General features: G+C 41.6%; 1 protein-coding gene across 4 annotated transcripts; it reads left to right on the top strand.

Annotated features, from left to right (window-relative positions):
• The first annotated feature begins 314 nt into the window (after positions 1–314).
• GJD4 (gap junction protein delta 4) lies at positions 315–18889 on the top strand. Of its 4 annotated transcripts, XM_038122985.1 has the most exons (4): positions 315–7254; positions 7620–7694; positions 14437–14572; positions 17239–18889. In XM_038122985.1, the coding sequence occupies exons 3-4, from the start codon at positions 14509–14511 to the stop codon at positions 18423–18425; spliced, it is 1251 nt and encodes a 416-aa protein (XP_037978913.1). In that variant the 5' UTR covers positions 315–7254; positions 7620–7694; positions 14437–14508; the 3' UTR covers positions 18426–18889. The 4 variants fall into 4 exon arrangements, with proteins under 4 accessions (XP_037978913.1, XP_037978903.1, XP_037978927.1 ...); XM_038122975.1 differs by lacking the exons at positions 315–7254; positions 7620–7694 and adding an exon at positions 14160–14213; XM_038122999.1 differs by lacking the exons at positions 315–7254; positions 7620–7694 and adding an exon at positions 15536–15702 and having other exon boundaries at positions 14185–14572.
• The last annotated feature ends 296 nt before the right edge of the window (positions 18890–19185 follow it).

Raw genomic sequence — 19185 nt, 5'->3', positions numbered from 1 at the left:
AAGTTAGAGAATCACCGGAGATGTAAGAAGGGAGGAGAACCATATAACATTTTAATTAACAGCACAAAGACATTGTGTTTTGCTGTAAATGTTTTCTGGATTAAGGTTTTCATTATTGCTTTGGTCACCGGCTCAGAACTGAAAAGGTGTAGGAGATACAATAAACCTGTCCCTTCAAGTATCATTGTCTTAATGAATTATTTTTATTTGTTGAGCCAGTGGGCCACTTGTTTGGTCATTTGCGTGTTGGTAATTGGATAAATATTTGAAAAAGACATAAGAGTTTAAATCATTCATCCGTATGCAGCCCAGAGTTGTTGCCATAATTCCTCTTTCCACCTACAGACCTCATTATATTGGATTTGCTGTTTGTATTTCCTTGTTTGTCAGTGACATATATCATTCTGAGAGACACTGTCATGTGGGACTGAGAGCACTGGAGTCATGGGATGAAGTGCAAAAACAAAATGGTCAAACAACCTTTTTCCATCTTCCACAAACCCAGTCAGCTCTTCAAATGATGCATGTTTTCTATTGCTAAAAATATACAAAATTCTATCCTATAGCAGGGTAATGGTTTTGTTTTGTTAAGGATTTTGGGATTTTTCTTAGAGAGAGAGAGAAATTAGCATATATTACATAATTGTTGTGTACATTTATGGAGTCTGAACTAAGACTTGGTGTTTTAACACCTTTCTCTCCAGCTCCCCTAATGCCAGAAACCTTAGCTATAATAAAAAGATTAGAAGTAACAAAAACCTCATCAGAAAAAGGCAATGGTGTAATGGTGGCAGATGACAAAATGACATCTGTTAGTGTTGGCTGTATATAAAAATAGCAGTATGTGGGAGGGGGTAGAGGAACTGAAAGAGCAGAAAAAAAAACCCACCAAAATCTTAACACCTGAAGCAACAAATTATTTACAGTCATCCTTAGCTGGTAATGAGCATTTTATTTCCCAGTGATGTGTTTAAACTCCTAATTGAAGTGCTGCACATCCACTGCAGGCTTGTGTGGCTCTCTGCTTCTTCTTGGTCTTCATGTGGAATACACTCAGCCTAGCTTTTAGCACTTTCCTCACTTCTGAGTAAAACACATTTTTTCTGTAATCAGAACTTTTTTTTTTAACTTGAATTGGCACTTGTTGACAATATTTGCCTACTCTGCAATGAAGTTCCCACTTAGTGTCTCTAATGGGTTCTGAGATATCAGCTCAGCTATAAACACAAACGTATTTGTGTGAGTTCACCTAGATGTAAGTGGAAATGTACTACACCCAAAGTGTAGTACATGTCTTTCTGCTGTTTTTTGTCTTTCTTCTCATCAACTGAACTTCATCTTGAAACCACAGAACTGGTGAGACTGAGCTGCATGAACTAAAGGTAATGATGTGTAGTGACCACTGCTCTGTGAAAATGCTTTTAAAAGGGAAACAAGCTTTAGAAGAAAAGCTGCTGCTTATAAGGAAAACTAGTGATAGCAGACATAGATTATGATGTTGAAAAGGATTGTTTCATAGTGTGTGAACCTGCTTTTCTGGATCTTAATGAGAATCAACAAAAAGTAACTGCTCAGTTGCAAATGGCAGCTTGAAAAGGACTGAATGCATTGAGGGCACTGGAACAGGTTGCTGAGACAAGCTGGAGACGCCCCATCCCTGGAAGGGTTCATGGCAGGAGAATTTGAACTAAGTAATCTTTAAGGTCACTTCCTAATCAAGCTTTTCTATGATTATAGCCAAGAAAGCCAGGCTCAATTTATTTCTTGCCTGGCCTGGATCACTGCACTCTTCCCATTGAAGAAAGAAGCAACAGGATGGCAAATTGAAGAAAGGCACGTCACAGAGCCGGACAAATAGGCTGTACTTCTTGTCTTCCTTCTAGAATAGTTGGCCTGATGCAATTTGGTGTGGAAAAAGAGTTGTTGTTTCATGCCCTTTACACCATGTATAATGTGTTTCAGTATTAGCAGAGGCTTTCAGCTGTTACACCTGGAGATATTGTTTGGTGAAGATACGCTAAGCAAGCTTCTTGGTGTGGTGAAATGGGGCTGTATACCTATGAGTTGTCCAGAATCTCTGTTAAGAGTTTGTAAAGCTCAAAATGTCAATGGTCACTACAGATGGAGAACAGCAAATAACAACAAAGTGTCAGAAATTGTATTTTGTAAAATACAATTTCCCAATGTACTTAGATCATTTACTTAATGTACCTGATTTAGTTTCAGACCTTTTTTCCTTGTATCTCTGACACATAGACTGTGGGGTGCTGTGGTAAATAATGCAGTGAAACTTTGAAGCTGGAAAATCTCTGGAGCTAGCACTGCCACCCCTTTGAATTCACTGGCAGTGAAGTGAATCCTCAAAAAGCAGATGAAGACTTACTCATGTGACATGAGGGCTTTTCTAAACAGCATTAGAGTGAGACGTCACCTTCATGTAAGAGATTCCACAGCACACTTAAGTATAGAGCTAATTCTTCTCTTAGCTGTAGGTTTCCTTGCTTCACTGCTCTGGGTTTTCATGCCCCTGTGCTTTAGATGTTAATATAAATTATTCTCCATGGAAACAGTATCTTGGGAACTGGCAGCTGTGATACCCTTGCTGTCTTATATTTAAACAATACAGATCATCCTGTGGCGACATCCTTCTTTTTCATGTGTTTCAGGCAAGTGAAGCATTCTGCTGTAGAAAAAGAAGAGGCCAAAAAGATGGGGATTGGTGTGCTAGAAGGGCTATGAGGCACAAATCAGTGTGTATATTAAAAAAATAATCCAGGAAATAAAGATGGAGAAATGTATTTGTACTTTCTATGCTTTCAATACCAAAAGGCATTGATGAGACTTTGAGAAGTGTGATAGTGTTAAATCTCTTGGGCAAAGAGTTTAAGGGATTATTCAATGGGATATGCAGAGTGTTTTTCATTGGTTTAGGGAGGAGAAAGACCAGGCTGTACTGGGCAAAAGGGTACAAGAGCATGTAAAATACATATACCAAATAATCTTGAACATCAAGCATTAGAATGGCAGAACTAGCTTGATGTTGGTACACGATTTCAGTGTTTGGAAAGTATTGGTGGTTCACCTTACTTCCATAATAACATCCTCCTCCTTTTGTGGCCTTCCAGTACAAGGTCGTCCTGTTTAGGCAAAAGCTTGGTACACATTGTTAATTATTAGAATATAGTCAGTAATACTTGAAGGTAGACTTTACCAAAAAAAAGGTAAAATAAAAAAAGTAGTAAGAGTTCCTGTTAAGAACAAAAGCTGCACGGGGTAACCTGATGCTGCTGTGGGGCTTCACCAGTATGAGCATTAACTAATGAGAGTCTCCTGCTTGTGACAACGCTCAGTACATGACAGTCCCACTTCTGAAGTCACAGGTTAGGAAGGTGAGAAGAGTTGTGGAGAGCATCTTCCCACCCTCCATCCCCTGGTAATAACAACCCAACCCAAGTCCTTTGTAGTTACAGTAGTTTTGCACAGCAGAGTTTTGAACAGATATGGAAAATTATCTTCCAACTTACGTCTTGCTTTGTACAAAAGTAAGAATGGTTTAAATGTGTAAATCACCACTAATGTTTGTAACGTTAAATGTTTAACTTATTACTGCCCACAGGTACGTACCTTACACTCTGCCATAGGAATGAGTCCACAGTCTGAATGTGTTCTCTGCCGGTACTTTGTAGGGCACCTGTTCTGTCCTCTGAGAAACTGGAGGAATGATTCTTTTAACCCAGGAAAATAGTTGGGTGTATCTTGATCATTTTAAACGCTGTCAGGTATGGTGATCTTCCAGATCTGCCTGATTCAAGACTTTGGATCAATGGTTCCTTCAGCTGAACAGAAATAAATTCTTCAAAGCATAAAGTGACAGTACTGACTTCATCTAGGGAAATTGTGGTCATGTCACCCTGACACTGAGTTTCCGTGATCGAAGGACTGGCCTGATTCTTCTGCTTCCTCATTTAATCATGATGAATCTCAGTGAGAGCATTGTCGGTGTTTCTGACCTGTGAGAAATCTAGACGATGAAATTGTTGCTTTTCTGTGGTGGCCTGTCATTGTGGTACATCAGAAAGGCTTTTTTGTTCTGCTCTCTTTTGCTGGCATGTGGCAGAACAAAGTTGTTCTGCCCCTTAAAGTGTGCACACAGCTGAACCATGTGTTAGCTGAAATTGTGTGCTCAGACATCTGATTCCCAGCTGTGACAATTTCCCTTGACCTTTTCTAAAATAATTTTCTCTTAGAAAAAGGAACCAGGGCAAGCAATCAGTTCTAAGTTTTCTCCAAAATATGTAGCAAATCAGCATCTTAATTTTTCTATTTCAGACTTTTTTTAATATCATTTCAGACTTGAGCTTTTCTTTGACAACTCGGTATGTGTATGCATGTGAGCATTTATTTTAGGTTCTAATTGCATTAGATAAGGAATTTCTGTGGCAGTTGCTAATAGAAAAAGCAATTATTTAAAGTGTCATTTGAACCTGTTGTTTCCCCCCTGAGGAATGCATTAATCTTTGACTTAGTAAGAATAGGTAAATCCAGTGATACAAGATTGCAGATTTTTGCCCTCTCTGCTTCATCCTAATACATGAACAATGAACTTGTTACCATTTCTCAGTATTTGTAAGAAATTTTACATATTTCTAATACTTTCAGTATAAGCTGAGAGCTTCAGAGGATCAGGAGTACAGAGAACAAAAGAAATCTGTAGCTTTGATTTCTAACAATTAGAGGAAAAAAATTAGAGCAGACTCTAGTATTTATCTCCCTCAGCTCCTCTTCTTAATAAAGCGTTCCTAGAAACAGCTTCAGCATCTGTTGCCCAATGTCCTGTGCTCTCCTGAATGTAGGATTTCTCAGGATTTGAACAGAAAGCCCCAACCCCATCAACCCTTTAAGACCTGAGGTGCATTCCCAGGGGAATTCAGACTGAAATGCAGTATAAAATGGTGGGTGATACAGGAGGGTGGGGGAAGAAGATCTCTTGGGGCAGTGGAAAAGTCCCCTTTAGCTGAGTCAGCACCAGACTGAGGAACTCAGGCTTCCCACCCCACAAATTCCTTACCCTCATCCTTGCAGCCACAAGCCCGAGCTGCCACTCTGGGCATTGAAATTATTGAATTCTGTGGGTCTGCACTGGTTTGTGCTGTCAAGTGTATGTGTTTGGGACACAGGTAAGTGAAATTGGGTCTGTATGACTGGGCAGCCCCAGTGCATCTCACCTAACACAGATTTGCAGCTGTTTTTCCCTGCATGGATCTCATGCATCAGTCTCTGCATCTTCCTGGCCTCCTCCTGTGCTGTACCTGTCATGGTGGGCTGTGCCTGTGTCTGGGATCTGCCTGCTGGCAGAGCTCCTGGCAGCTTTAAACACACCTGGCTGGGCCTCCTCCCTGCTCCAAAATGTGCTATTTGCATGAGCAGCAACGCCTCTCTTCGTGTCAGATTACACAGATAATTGGCAGCCATCCTAGAATGGTTTGGGTCAAAGGGAACCTCAAAGATCACCTCAGTCCAACCCCCCTGCCACGGGCAGGGACACCTTCCACTAGCTCAGGGACACTTTCCAGTGGCCCAGGGACACCTTCCACTGGCCCAGGGACACCTTCCACTGGCCCAGGTTGCTCAGGGTCCCTTCCAGCCTGACCTGGTTTTGCTGGTTTATCTGCACATTCTTCAGCAGTGTCTTTGGTGAGGTTTGTGCATTAAACCAGTGGCCAGGCAAGATGGAAACCTCATTGTTTACTCTTGTGTAACAACACCTGCCATGAGCTTAGAGGCAGAGCTGAACTGAAACACCGAGCTCGCCTGAGGGACTTTGGGTTACTTTATCAGCATTAGAACAGTTGAAACCTCTAAACCTGAGGGCTGAATTATATAATTGCAGTAGGCAGGAAGGGGCAGTAAGGAACCACATTTATCAAACTGAAAATTGCTTTTGCCTGTCTGAGCATCACAACCTGGGACAGGAATCCCTGCAGATTAGAAACGGGGGTCTGGAATATTCTGCCACGACCTCTAATGGAAGAATTAGTCCATACATGAGTAGCTGTAACTTAAAAGTGAAAAACTTTGTCCTCCTGACTCTTTCTATTTGAGAAACCACATTATTACTGTGGGGGAATGCAGTTTAAGCATGTCCTGAAGCAATCATGCTAAATTTCAAAGATGTAAGACCTTCTAAAGTCTGTATTTTTGCATGTAAATGGATGTGACCGTTGAAAGAAAGGTCAATCATATTATATATACATAAATACAACATAACTTCCTCTGTCATGTACATAAAATATTACAGTTCATTCAGGAATGCTGGTATATCATATACCATGATCCTGTTTGACGATTTATTGGATTGAGTCTCCAGAAATGAAAACATCATTGGCAAATTGTGTGGGTTAATGTACTTAAACAGCTGCTCTTTGAGGTGTTTCCTAAGCGGTTTTGGATGGCCTAAATATTTTGTTCACCAAGAAGGGAAGTGAAGGCAGTCAAAAGAGAAGACAGCAAAATGTAAAAAATGTGGGGGGAAAAAGAAGAGAAACTGAAATAGTAACAGCAGTTCAGAGGCACAATACAGGTCACAGGGGAATAGATCCATAAATATCTGTGGTCAGTTGTCCTGGGTTTGCCAGTGCTCAGCCCACTGCAACAGTTAAAATACAATTTTTAATAGTGTCAGGAACACAGTAATGGCAGCAATTTTGTAGATTAGATGGAAATGGCAAAGTATCTGTTATAATGCAGAGGAGGCAGAAAGATTGAGCTAATGGCCCTGTTTTGTCTTTTTGTGCTGTGTTTGTGCCTTGCTGTAGTAATAAAATTTTGTTTCTGTTACTGGTACTGAAAGACTTTTCAGTGGAAGCTATTCAATATCTTGGAGTAACAAAATCACTTTGCCCAGGTGGTCTGAAAGGTTTTGCTGAGGCAAAGGTGGTTGGCTGGAGGTATTTCTCAGCTCTGGGGGGGAACCACCTTTGGAAAAAAGCTTAAGGAGAGTAAATGTAGAAATGGGAGGTGGTTTAATCTGTGTTTGTGCAGGGCACAGTAAACTGAGAGGCTGAGTTGCCATGCAAGGGATGGGTAAGTAAATGGGGCATAATCAGTAATCCCTGTTCCTTCATGCAAAATAGACTGTCACACTATCATTTAAAAACAGACAGGACCTAAACTGGCGTTCTTCCCTCTAGGTACACAGTTTGTGGTAATTGGGGTTGGAGCCTCATCCCCAATGGGTACAGCTGTGAGAAGCAGGTGAGCAGCATGGACAGCAATGAGCCATGGAGTGCCCAGGGGCACTGAGCAACCACCAAAGGAACAGAGGGCACACAGGGGCACTGCATGAACATGAGGGGTGGAAAAGGTTGGGCTACAGAACAAGAAGAGCAGATGCTGCAGCCTTCTGATGTGCCGGGGTGTTACTCTGTATGAGCAGACACCTGAAGCCCTCTGAAGTGGTAAGGTGTTACTGTGTGTGGGTTGAAGCTTTCTGAAGTTGTATGGTGGCACTCTGTGTATTGTGGCTGGGACATGAGCTGTGGCTTATGCTGTGACACTTCCCTGTTTCTGCTGTGTTTACCTTCCTAGCAAAATCTTACTGCTCTCTGCTTTGACCCCAGTAGGATGTTTGCCAGTGCATTTGTCCATCGTGTGAGATTTCATTGCCTCTGGACAATGCTGGGAGCTGCTCCAAGGTAGGGAGCAGTGCTGTGTGTTCCCAGCCTGCCTTGGGGATGGGTCCTGTGGGGAAATCCACTCTTGATCATTCCTGCCTGTTTTCCTTTGCTTTCTAAGACATTGGAATAAATCCTTCAGGGTCCTTGTTACCCTTTTGATGTTGTGGTAAAAATTTTCAAAGGAATGAATGCCAGTTGAGTATTGAACTCCTATTAATTTTACTAGGGACTGAGCCATCGAGCCGAATTTTGTGATGCTTTCCTCTTTAAAACAAAAAATCCTGGTTGATAGAATACATAGAATGTAAATACTATTGCAGTTTGAAGAGGGAATTCCTTGTGTACTGCCCTGTATGTGTTGAGTACATTAGCAATGATTATTAAAAATGGCTCTTGGAAGAAAATGAAGCAGAAACCATGGAAACTGTAGGCAACTGGCATGGTAGGACTGTATTGTAAAGCAAAAGTTTGGGGCTGAGGGCAAATTCAAATCCTGAAATAAAAATTTGGGGTAATTTTTCCTAATGTTGTGGAGGTTGACCTATCTGAGTTTTGTTTAAATTACTTTTTACAAGGCCACACTAGACTTAAACATACATACTATTAGCAGATCACAGTTTAAGGTCAAAACAAACCTCATAAAACCATAAGGTGATGTGTATCTCATAAAGGTGAGGTGCAAAACTCTGTTTTGTGTTGTCCTTTAAATGGCCCAATGTACATACATAAGTTGTACATCCTGATATCAATGCAAGAAATCTAATAATTCTTTTGTCTAGTAAGCTGTGAGTAGCAACTTTGAGGACTATTAGATTTTTCCCTTTGTTGTTCATTAAACATGGCTGAAGATCAGAATTTCTCATTTTGAAGCAGTATGATAGACATACACATTCTTTTTAGACAGAAGTACTCTTTTGGATAAGGACTTTATTATGCACAGGATACAGCTTTCATTTATTTATTTAAAGCCACATTTTCAAGACAAAGATGAGATTTAATACAATGTACTCTTTGACTTCTGCACAGGAATGAATTTGACTTGAAAATGACATTTCTTCAGGTGTTAGAAGAAATCCACAGTTGGTACTGCCTGCAGCAGTTCCTGAAGTTCAGTTGTATGTGAATTAGAGGAGGGAAAATCCCTTTTCTGTTTTCAGCTTCCTTCATTTAGCCCTTTCCCCTGTGCTTGGTTTAATGACAATGTAGTTACAGTGCATCTGTCCATGGTGAAAGAAAAAGCAGTGTCAGTGTTCAATAACAGAGACAACAGTAAAGGGCTTGTTTCTTAAAATGATCAGCCATGAAATACAAGAAGGTGTAAAGAACTCTTATTTTACATGCACGGTGGCTGCCTGTATGTTAAATCTAAGATGACAGATTTATTTACTGAATTCCAGACCCAGCACAGTAACCTCTTTTGTAGTGCCTGGTGCAAACAGGGATATTTGCCCTCCACAGCTCTAGCAATATTCACACTTAGAAACCAAGTATTAAATTTAAAACACTGTGACCCAAAGATTTCTTGCAGTCTTCTGTTTATTATGAAATCTGTTTTCCAGTTACCTAAGGCCTTTTCCTTATTTAAATGATTTCCATGGTATCAGCTCACCATGCTTTTGCCTGCCTGACCTTGCTGGGTGCAGACCTGCTTGAGGGAAGAACTCCTTAGTGCTGAATGGTGGGCACTAATAAAACATGAAATCACTTGCTTCATCATAAAATACAGGATCCTTAAACATTCCAAACCTTCAGTTCTGTATTTGGCACTGTAAAAAAAGGTAACTGTAAAACTCAGTGATAAATGTGAACTGCAAAATTTAAAAAAGAGTTGGAATCTCTTATGCAAGATTTTTTTCTTTTTGTGTTACAGCAGAGCAAATTTCAGTAAAAATATCATGTGCTCATGTACCAATTTCAGTGGGAGTTGAGCAGGTACTAATAATGTGCTTTTGAAAATCCAGTGGACTCATTTTGTACTTTTACTACTTAGTACATTAAATACTTTTGCAGAAATTGGCCCCGAGCTCCTGAATGAGAATATATTTTCCATTACTTCATATCTGTCTTGAAGTGTTCAAAATTCTTGGTTGAGTAGCCGTGAAGTTTCTGAACCAAAGTCTGAAGAAGAGCTGCTTTTCCATTTGTTATCCCCTTAGAAGCAGGTTACCTTTAGAAATACAACTTCTGAATATTCAAACATTTCGAATAAAGGACTCTGAGGCAATGGGGGAGAATGGTCTAAATCCTTAAAAGCATGCAGTAGAACAGTCTTTTATGTTTACTAAATTGGTAGAGGAACAGTGAGACAACACAATACATGCAAGGAACTGAGGCACCAGGCTTAGGCATCCAGGAGGACAGAGCTGGTGTGGAAGTCAGCAAGGTCAAATCCAATCAATATGAGCTGAACTGCACAGTTCTGGGTGTCCTTCGGGGCTGTTTTAGACACACATGCATTGGCATTTATGTACATTTGAGCATGGGTGCATGCAGCTCCTCCCTGGGAATGGAAGGCAGGAAGGGATGGGGAAGAGGGAGAAGCATTTGTTGGAAGTTTCCTTCCCTTGCACTCAACTTTACTCCTTCTGGGGACTGATGAGTTAGAGGCTGAGCAGTGGGGAACAGGAGCGCATTGTTTGAGCTCCCCATGGAATATTTCATGATGGAAAATGTTCGCTGCTCCCTACCTCAGTGTGTGTAGGCTCTGTAGCCCAATAGCTGGAGCTGTGATTGCCTTGCCTTCTCCATGTCTGTGTAGCCATGGTGGCTGTTCTGGGCACAGGCTCCTTTTGAATGTATTTCACTGCAGTGACACCCGAGTGGCAGCTGGACAGAGGTCCCAGGGAATGCAAAGTGTGCAGTGCTGCATGTGCCTCTGTAAAGCAAAGGGCTTTCCATGCTCTGCTGGCTTCTTGGCTGTGTGAGTGCTGTAGCTTGGCTGTGTGTGTGTGTGTAGCATGTCTTAAAAAGTGCATTTGTTCTGGACAGCTTTTCCTACTAACTCGCTATTGTCCTTCATGGCTAGCTTGTTTCTTTCTCTCCCCCTTCGGCTGTATTTCACAAATTTTAAAATGGGGCCATCAAGATAAATTGCCTTTTAATGTTTACAGTCCCTTCCAAATAGATTCCCCTCTCTCTCCATTCACAAGTCACCTTCAGAAGAGCTAGATTTACTGCAAGATTCATTCATCACTCACATAATTTTGGTAACTAGAAAAATACTAAGTAAATTTTTAACTTAGACTTTAAAATATGTGTCTGTGTTTTTCTTTCTTATATTATGATATGCCAAAGGCCCTGGACTAAAATGCCAGATCCCTTTGTCTATTAGGGAAGCTGCTATGCTGACCTATTTTGCCTTAACATTAATTAAATTGGTAGAGGGATGTTCCTTCATTGCCAGGTGTGGTGTAGGGTGCAGTCTCCCTTAGTAGCTCTCACTTCATTGGTGTCATTAGTGTAGGTCTTGGCAGATGGCTTTGGGATTTGCTAGGCCAGAGGGATGCCTTTATTTTCTGGGGGTTTTTTTGATGTGTGATGTAGTTTGTGGCGCCATTCAGGTGACAGATTTGATCCTGAAGTGACTTCAAACTAATTCTGTCTTACCTCTGGACATCATTCTGAGCAAGGACCAGCTGCAGTGTCTTTGCACTGTGAAGTAACCCAGGTCTAAGCCTGGGGATGTGGCACAGGTCCACACTGCAGTGAGATGCAGTTCCAGTAGTTCAAAATGTTTCAATGGGTCTCACAGTGATGGAATTTGTGTATTTTTGCAGGATCAAGTCCTAGACCTATGATAAGGGGTTATAAATGTGGACAGCAGTTGTAAACTTTAAAATAGATTAAATTGTGTCTTCTTATGTTTCACTATCTGTCTCTGAAAGCTTTCCACTGGCTTTTAGGGCCCTTCCTAAAATGAGATGTGATGAGGTACTGCTGGATTTCCAAGTTTAACTTTACCCAATACCATGTCATGTTTTTCTACCTGCCTCTCTTTCTGACTAGAATGCAAGTTCACAGATTTGAGAGTTTCTTAGGTTGGGAAGAGTTGTTTGTGGGATTCTAGAGCTGGAGTGTGTGTGGAGTGGCCTCCTCTGGTGTGGGCAATGGTGCCAAACCCACGGGTGGCACTGCAGAGCTGGGGCCCTGTGCTGCTGCACCCGTGTCTGTGATGTGCTCTCCCTATTTCTTTACAGTCCTTACAGGCCAACAGGGAATACAGGGAACAGCTAAAGATTAATAACAAATGAGGGGGATTTTGTGGTGAATGTCTTCAGCTATGATGTGGAAAATCTTCAGGTGGGAACCCTGGCCTGAAAAATGGGCTTTAGTTTCCTCAGCCCTTTGCTCAGCACTGTGCATCTGTGGAGAACAAACATTTTATAACAACCACCACAGCCTCGAGCCCAATGGGGACTGCTGGCAGAGGCTTGGGAAGAGGACACCACAGAAAGGAGAAGCATTTTATTCAAGTGAGATATGAGCTGTCTAGAAAAGATAAAATTCAAAAAAGTTGTCTGAAAAAGCTAAAATGTAATTCAAGCTTTCTGACCTAAGCTAAGCTGCACCATGACTCTGTAGGGTGCCTGCTTTCTTTTAGGAAAAAGCTATCCTATCTCAGGGCATCCATGCTGTGGGATCAGATGTTGTTGCCTGGTATAGTTCCTCAGGCAACAATCTGGGAGCTTAAATTCCTAGCTGTTATCCCTCTTCCACAAATGGTAGAGGTCTCACAGCAACGACAAGCAAGGATATTTTAACCAACAATATTGACAGAGACAATTTATAGCCTATTGTGTGGATGCAGCTGCTGAGCATTCATATCCTGCCACCATCTTGGCATTCCTGACTTTATTTTTGACAAAGGGTGTTTAACCAGGAATACCTTCAGACCACAGGATAATGCATGTCTTGGCTGTTTGCATCTTTTCTCTATTGACTTTCTCCAGCTTTCCTTCCTTCCCTTACTTCTCACACACACACTCACACATCTCTGGTTGAAAAAGAAAATGTGTGTGTGTGTGTATAAGTAAATGAAGTTAAAAACCATCATCACAAACCATAAATAAAACTTGGTAACAGAAGAAATGGCAGTTTGGCAAATATTTTACATAATCAATTCTGAAACCAATAACATTTCTGTATTTACTACTGGAAAAAAATCATTTTACACAGATAATAGACAAAGGGTTTTGAAGGGTCATCTTTTCAAACCCCACTTTTAGGGTTTCCTTAGGATCGTGCTTACTACAGAGAGGATCCTCAGTGTGTTCCACAAAGGCATTGCAAAGCCTGTGAGCAGAGAGCTGGGGAGCAAGTCTTTGTCTAGGTATATTTTACTTTATGAAACTATTCGTTTTACTCTTCACCCAGGTAAGATCTGCTCAGTCATAAAGCTCAGCCCAGCTGCAGTGCCCCCAGGTCATGGAGTATCTCCATACAGCTCCCTCTGAGCTCCCCCAGAGCAGTCCTGGGTCAGAGCACACAAGCAGGGCTGCAGTGCCCAGCCTGTACCTGGGCTGTTGGCACCCCACAGGTGTCAGGAAATCTCTTTTCTTCCTTGCTAGATCACACAAAGACTCCTTCAGCTGTTTTTGTAGGGCTTATTAGTAATTCCTGATTAAGCTTTCATGGTGTGTTCATCCTTGCTACAGCCCGGGTTAAAAAGGACAGAGCACCATCCCAAATCCGGTGGAACAGTGGCTGGAAGATGGTGGTAGATTATTTTCCCCAAGGTAACCTGGGTGAAAAGTGAGGCGAGGAACAAAAAGCTGAGAGCCTTATTTTCACCCCTGCTTTTTCCTGGGGTACAGCACAGTGGCACGATGTCCCGGACATGCTGTGCATCTGCACCTTGCAGTCAAGGAGCGCTGGCCCCACGGGCATTCTGCTCCAAGTGGGAGCTCCCTCCATCACTGCTGAGGGGCTGCTGGGTGTCAGAATGATGGTCAGTCCCCCTTAGGATCTTCTGAGTGATCTCCAAGCAGTTTGAGTAAAGTACTAAGCAGTTTCAGCCGAAAGGATTGATATAAATTAAAAATGAGTGACTCGTGGCCCCTTGAAAACCAGCCCCACCCTTAGGATTTTTATTTTTTAAAGCTTCCCCTGTTTTTCATCTTGCCTGCAGGGAGGCTCAGCCTGCTGGCTGGCTCAGCACACAGAGGAGAGTTTGGTGTGGCTGTGATTGACAGGGCCATGGTGTTCTGTCAAGGATGTTTTGATTTAAAAACCAAGTGATTTTGGGAAATAGCTTCCAGTGACCTGAACTGAAGTTGCCTTTCAAACACATGGGTGCTCATCCTTTTCTATCCCCCTTCTTTCTCGAATTCATCTGCAATTCTTGTGGGGAGACAGAGGTCTGTTATTTCCTGGTCTATGCTATTTTTTCCTCTCTCCCTGTCTTTCACCACTGAAGTATCTCAGCAATGCCAGGAGGCTGGTATGCCCTGGGAGGGTAAGAATAGTCTACAATGGCAGAGACCACTCCTGTTTTTGCTTGTCCACTTGCAGTTGCCTGGACAGAGGATCCGCACAGAGGTAGGAGCAATTGGATCTGACAAGCTAGAGCTTTTGTAAGGCAGCGTGTTAAAGCCTGAAGATCAACATTCAAAATTAACAGTCCTGTTCAAATCATCAAAATAATCCTTTATCATCCCATTGCTTTGGCTGAGTTCCTGATTTCTGTCCCTGACCCTCAGCAAAAATTCCTTCCTTTTTTATTTTTTCTTCCCTTTTTTCACCCCCTCTCCTCCCTGTCTAGGTCTAATCTCCTCTGGACATGACAAAACCGTTAGGACATCAGGAGCTGGAAGTGTTTTGAGCCTGTTCAAACATGGAGCACTGGGACTCACTGGGATTTTTGATAGTCACACTCAACTATAATGTGACTATTGTAGGTAAGTACTTTAAAAGAGCTCTCTCCTTTCTTTTGCTGCTTAAAGCCACCCAAGTGCCCTACTGATAATCAACTTTAATTTCAGGCTGTGGTTCTGTGATCTGTAGAGTAAGTTGTTTTCTTGATGCCTGATAGAAGAGGTTAATATATTTATTTTCTTAAACAGATTAGTTCTCTCTATTTGATAGATTTTTCCTGAACATTGCATAAAATATTCTGGCAAGGTTTTCAAATTTGGGTCTTCTTCATGACAGGGCTTCTTGTCAGCTGGGAGAAGGGATCATAGTAAAAACACACAGAAGTAATGCTGAACTTCTACCACATAAAGTGAATGTAGAATGTATGCAATAACTTTAGTAACAAATTAAAAAAATTTAAGAAGAAGACAGGAGACCCACTCTGTTTTTACAGGAAGAAGTTTGTGGTTACTGCCATTGTGGTTAATTATTGCTATTCATTCTTTATTTTTGTAAACAAATAAGGATCATATGCATTTAAAAAAAAAAAAGGCAAACCCAAGCAAAATGCCATTGTCTTTCCCTTAGTTAACCGTTTGCTGTTTATTTTTCACCTGTGTAATTTAAATAGGATTCTGTTCCTCTTTCATGGGCTACTTTGAACAAAGTCTGAGCCCGAGAAAAACTTTCAAGGGCCCTTTAAAGACACTCTGCCTGCAGCAGTTGCTGTAGTTTATGCTGTGCACTGCAGGGAGCATCCAGCTGAGCCCCAGCAGGGCTGCTGGAGAGGCTTGTTCTTGTGTGTTAAATCAAGACTGGGTCTTTAGGGACAGGGATGCATGGAGGGGTTATCTCTCAAATGTATGTCACACTAAACTACTTCCTAAGGAGCCATTGATTTTTCTTAAGCAGTACTCCCCATTGTACATGTTCAAATTAAAAATTGATAGTGAAATAGCATGTAGTATTTTGAACCTAATTAACTAATGAGCTTCAAACACTTTGAGGTCCTCACAGGGAAAAAATGCTACCAAAGGATGAAACATGGTTTGCTAAAGATGATGGATTCTGTAGAGCTGGTGTTTCCTATTGACCCACTGTCAAAGAGTAACAGTACAGCCTGCCAGCAAACACAGGAAGCTGGAAACACAGCAAAACCACCACTACAACTCAGGTGATTAAGGATAAAGTGGAAAGGCCTCAATTTATTTATGGTTGGATAATATATTATTTTGCCAGGAGCAGCAGTTTCTCTGATGATCTCTCATCAACCTTAGATATTATTCATGTTTTTTCACTACAGAGTGCAGTTTTACTGTTCTAGCCCATAATCAGTCTACTGGCCCCAAATGGTTTTTAGAGGGCACTTGAACTGTATGTTCAGTACAATAATAGGTATCACACAATGTTTTGGAAATATTTGAATATTTTAAATTGACACCAACAACTGGGAAATAGCTTTATGGGGAATATAGAAGAAAATTCTCCAAGGCAACACCCATAAATAGTTTTATAGTTTATAGAAAAATGCCTTGTGACATGTTTTTTTAAAGCCTTTATAGTGTGTATTGGTGCTATTTCACAGATTGCACACAAAACCTTGTGTGCATGTGAGATGTGCATTCACTAATAATGACTTGAGCTTTTCAGTACATTTCTCAGCCATTAATTCTGTATAATATACTTCTTTAGTCACTGAGTCCTGCTCTTTCTCTGCCTGTGTTTACAATTCATGTCTTAACAATACCTGAAAACAGAATTAATCTTATAATTCTTTAATGTAGGTTTTTTCCCCCTCTTTTTGTTTTCAAACAGTTTTTTTCCCCTTTTCTTGTAGAGGATTATTAAATTAAATTACTTTTTCAAAATTATATAGGGGATTGGTGACAGGATTCAAAAGGAAATGTGAGAAATTCGAATGCTAAAGTGACCTTCAGATGTTGAATATGTGTTTGTAACTTTTGACAGCAGAATGGTATATCTTTAAGCCTTCCTATCCTGCCCAGGAAAAGGTTTTACATTTTCATAGAATCATAGAATGATTTGACAGAAGGGAACTTTATGTCTGAGTGGAGAAAAGCTGCTCACTGAGGTGAACCAAGGTCAGAAATCATGGCCAAGATGGGGCAACCAAAGAAGCAACAGAGAGAAATGTCTGAGGCGCACACATTTGCAGAAATGTACATTTGTAGAACACTTTGCATAAATTTGCTAATAATAAAAATAATAACTAATTAATAGCTTGCTAGATAATACCATTCTAAACACAACAGATTTTGCTGGCCAAAGTAAATTTTACATACGATGTCACAGCCAAGACTAAGAACAAATACTACATCATGGAGCAATCTTTTCTGTCTAGATGAGTCTCATGCTTATTACCTGAACTGCATTGCTGAAACAGGACAAAATTCAGGTGCAGGAACTCAATAACAAGAAAAAACTGTGAATGAATGGATTGTTTAGTCAGTTTTGATATCTTTTTATCAGAGTGTTTTCATTAGGTTTCTGTTGGCTTGGCTTATTGTATGTTTAACTCCTACATTGTCAAGTATAGATGAAGATTATGGAATATGAAACTACACATTTTCACTGGATTTTAAAAGGGGAGATTATTTCTTCAAATGCCTCGTGTATAGAAAGTGCATCACTGCATGACCTGCCCTCCTTCTTGGGATTTGACTCTTTCTTACCTTTCCTTCTCTTGTAGGGAAGATCTGGCTGATGTTAATAATCCTGCTGCGAATGGCAGTGGTGGTGTTAGCAGGCTACCCCCTGTACCAAGATGAGCAGGAGCGCTTTGTCTGCAACACCCTGCAACCAGGGTGCTCCAATGTTTGCTATGACTTGTTCTCTCCCGTGTCTCACTTTAGGTTCTGGCTCATTCAGACCGTGTCCATCCTGCTGCCCTATGCTGCATTCAGCGTTTATGTTTTGCACAAGGTGGCAATGCACATTGTAAGAACGCACTGTCTGGTGCAGGGGTGCAAGAGGAACGAGGGTTCATCGAGCCCCAGAGATGTGAAGGAGCTCTGTAGAAGTGCAGTTGTCAATAGAGTAGATTGTGGTGCAGACAACCTAAGTGTCCTTAATTTTTCAGGGGCATATACCGTTCATCTTTTTATTAGGACCCTACTTGAGGTTGCCTTTGCAGCTGTGCAATACTTTCTTTTTGGATTTTTTGTTCCTGACCGCTTTTCATGCTACCACTCACCTTGCACAAGCACTGTTGACTGTTACATCTCCCGGCCCACTGAGAAATCCATCATGATGATTTTCATCTGGGGGGTCAGCAGTCTGTCCTTCCTGCTCAGCCTGGCTGATCTCGTCTGTGCTCTCCGGAGAATGACAGCAAGAAACCAAAAGAACAAGCAGCTGGCGAACCTCTTCACAGAGAAGGAGTGCATGATACATCTTCCCCCAGTCCAGCACAGCAGCTCCTCTCCACCTCAAAATGGGGATGGCTCAGTAGCAAACAGCTCTCACGCCAGTGATGGCTCCTGCTCACCTCTTCCTGAAGAGGAAGAAGAGGCTGTTCTTCATCCTGGAGGTGTCCCCCAGCAAAGTGGCAGCACTAACCTCAGCAGCAGCAGCAATAAGTGCTGTCTATCAGGAGACCTTGCTGTTAAGCAGCAGAGCCCTGAAGGACCCCTGTGTGCCAGTGACCACCAAGGAACTCCCTGCAGCCAAGTGAGACCCAGACTTCAGCAAGACTTCATTAAAGATATTGCCCTGGCTTTGAGACCTCAGATCGAGTCTCCCCTTGGAGTTTCTTCCTCTGTTGTTCAGAGCAAGTTTTTAGGGTTCTACCCTTCAGCTGAGCTAAAAAACCCTGATGCACAATCAAATTATAGCAGCACTAGCTGCCTGAGGGCAAAAAAATCCGAATGGGTATAGAAGCCAGAGTGAACGCTATGCTGTGACCTTGGCAGGGCAAATCATCGCATCACTGAAGAGGCTTCAGGGTGTTTCAGCTGAATCCCTTGGCTGTGGTTATGCTGCAGAGACACTCTACTCCATTGGAGAAGAAGCAAGAACTTTGGATAAGGGTTTGAAGGGTATTACATTAAGGGACATGCTCTTTAGAAAATAGGACAGCTTTATGTTTTTTTTTGCATGTAGATGGTTTAAAAAGGCTGTGGACTGTTGCTGATGTGACTGACCTGGTTTTCCAGGAGCAAGTGTGAATACTTGCTTACTCTAACCTAGTTTTATTGCAAAAGATTGAGCTTAGCAAAGATGGGTTGTCTACTCTCAGAAGCCTAATTTATCTCCTCATACTAAATTCTCAAAGCCCACTCTAAGACAGGATATTCAAGAAGAAGACTAGACAGTGAATAAAATAAAAACACTTGTTTTGTAGCAAACCCCTGGATTGCTTGAAGGCAATACCCCTCTCCCAGCTAGCAGTGCCAGGGCAGCACCTTTCTCTGACCCTGATGCCAGCTGCAGCCTGACTACGCCTGAGATATTCAACTGTAACCCTTCCAGTACCTAGAGGGGCCTAAAGGAAAGCCAGAGAGGGACTTTTTACAAGGACATGTAGTGATAGGAGGAAAAGGAATTGCTTCAAACTGAAGTAGAGTTGGTTTAGATCAGATGCAAAGAAAAATTATTTTGCTTGATGGTGCTGAGGCAGTGGAAGGGTTTAGCCAGA

This window comes from Motacilla alba, chromosome 2, assembly GCF_015832195.1.
Source record: "Motacilla alba alba isolate MOTALB_02 chromosome 2, Motacilla_alba_V1.0_pri, whole genome shotgun sequence".
NCBI classification, from domain to species: Eukaryota; Metazoa; Chordata; class Aves; order Passeriformes; family Motacillidae; genus Motacilla; species Motacilla alba.
Note: the sequence above shows the minus strand (reverse complement) of the source record. Positions and strands in the feature narration are given on the sequence as shown.

Excerpts from the sequence above, each read along its gene's own strand:
- GJD4 (XM_038122985.1), top strand. The coding sequence starts at position 14,509 with ATGGAGCACTGGGACTCACTGGGATTTTTGATAGTCACACTCAACTAT. Across the intron at positions 14,573-17,238 it reads CTATAATGTGACTATTGTAG|GGAAGATCTGGCTGATGTTA; the intron begins GTAAGTACTTTA and ends CTTCTCTTGTAG.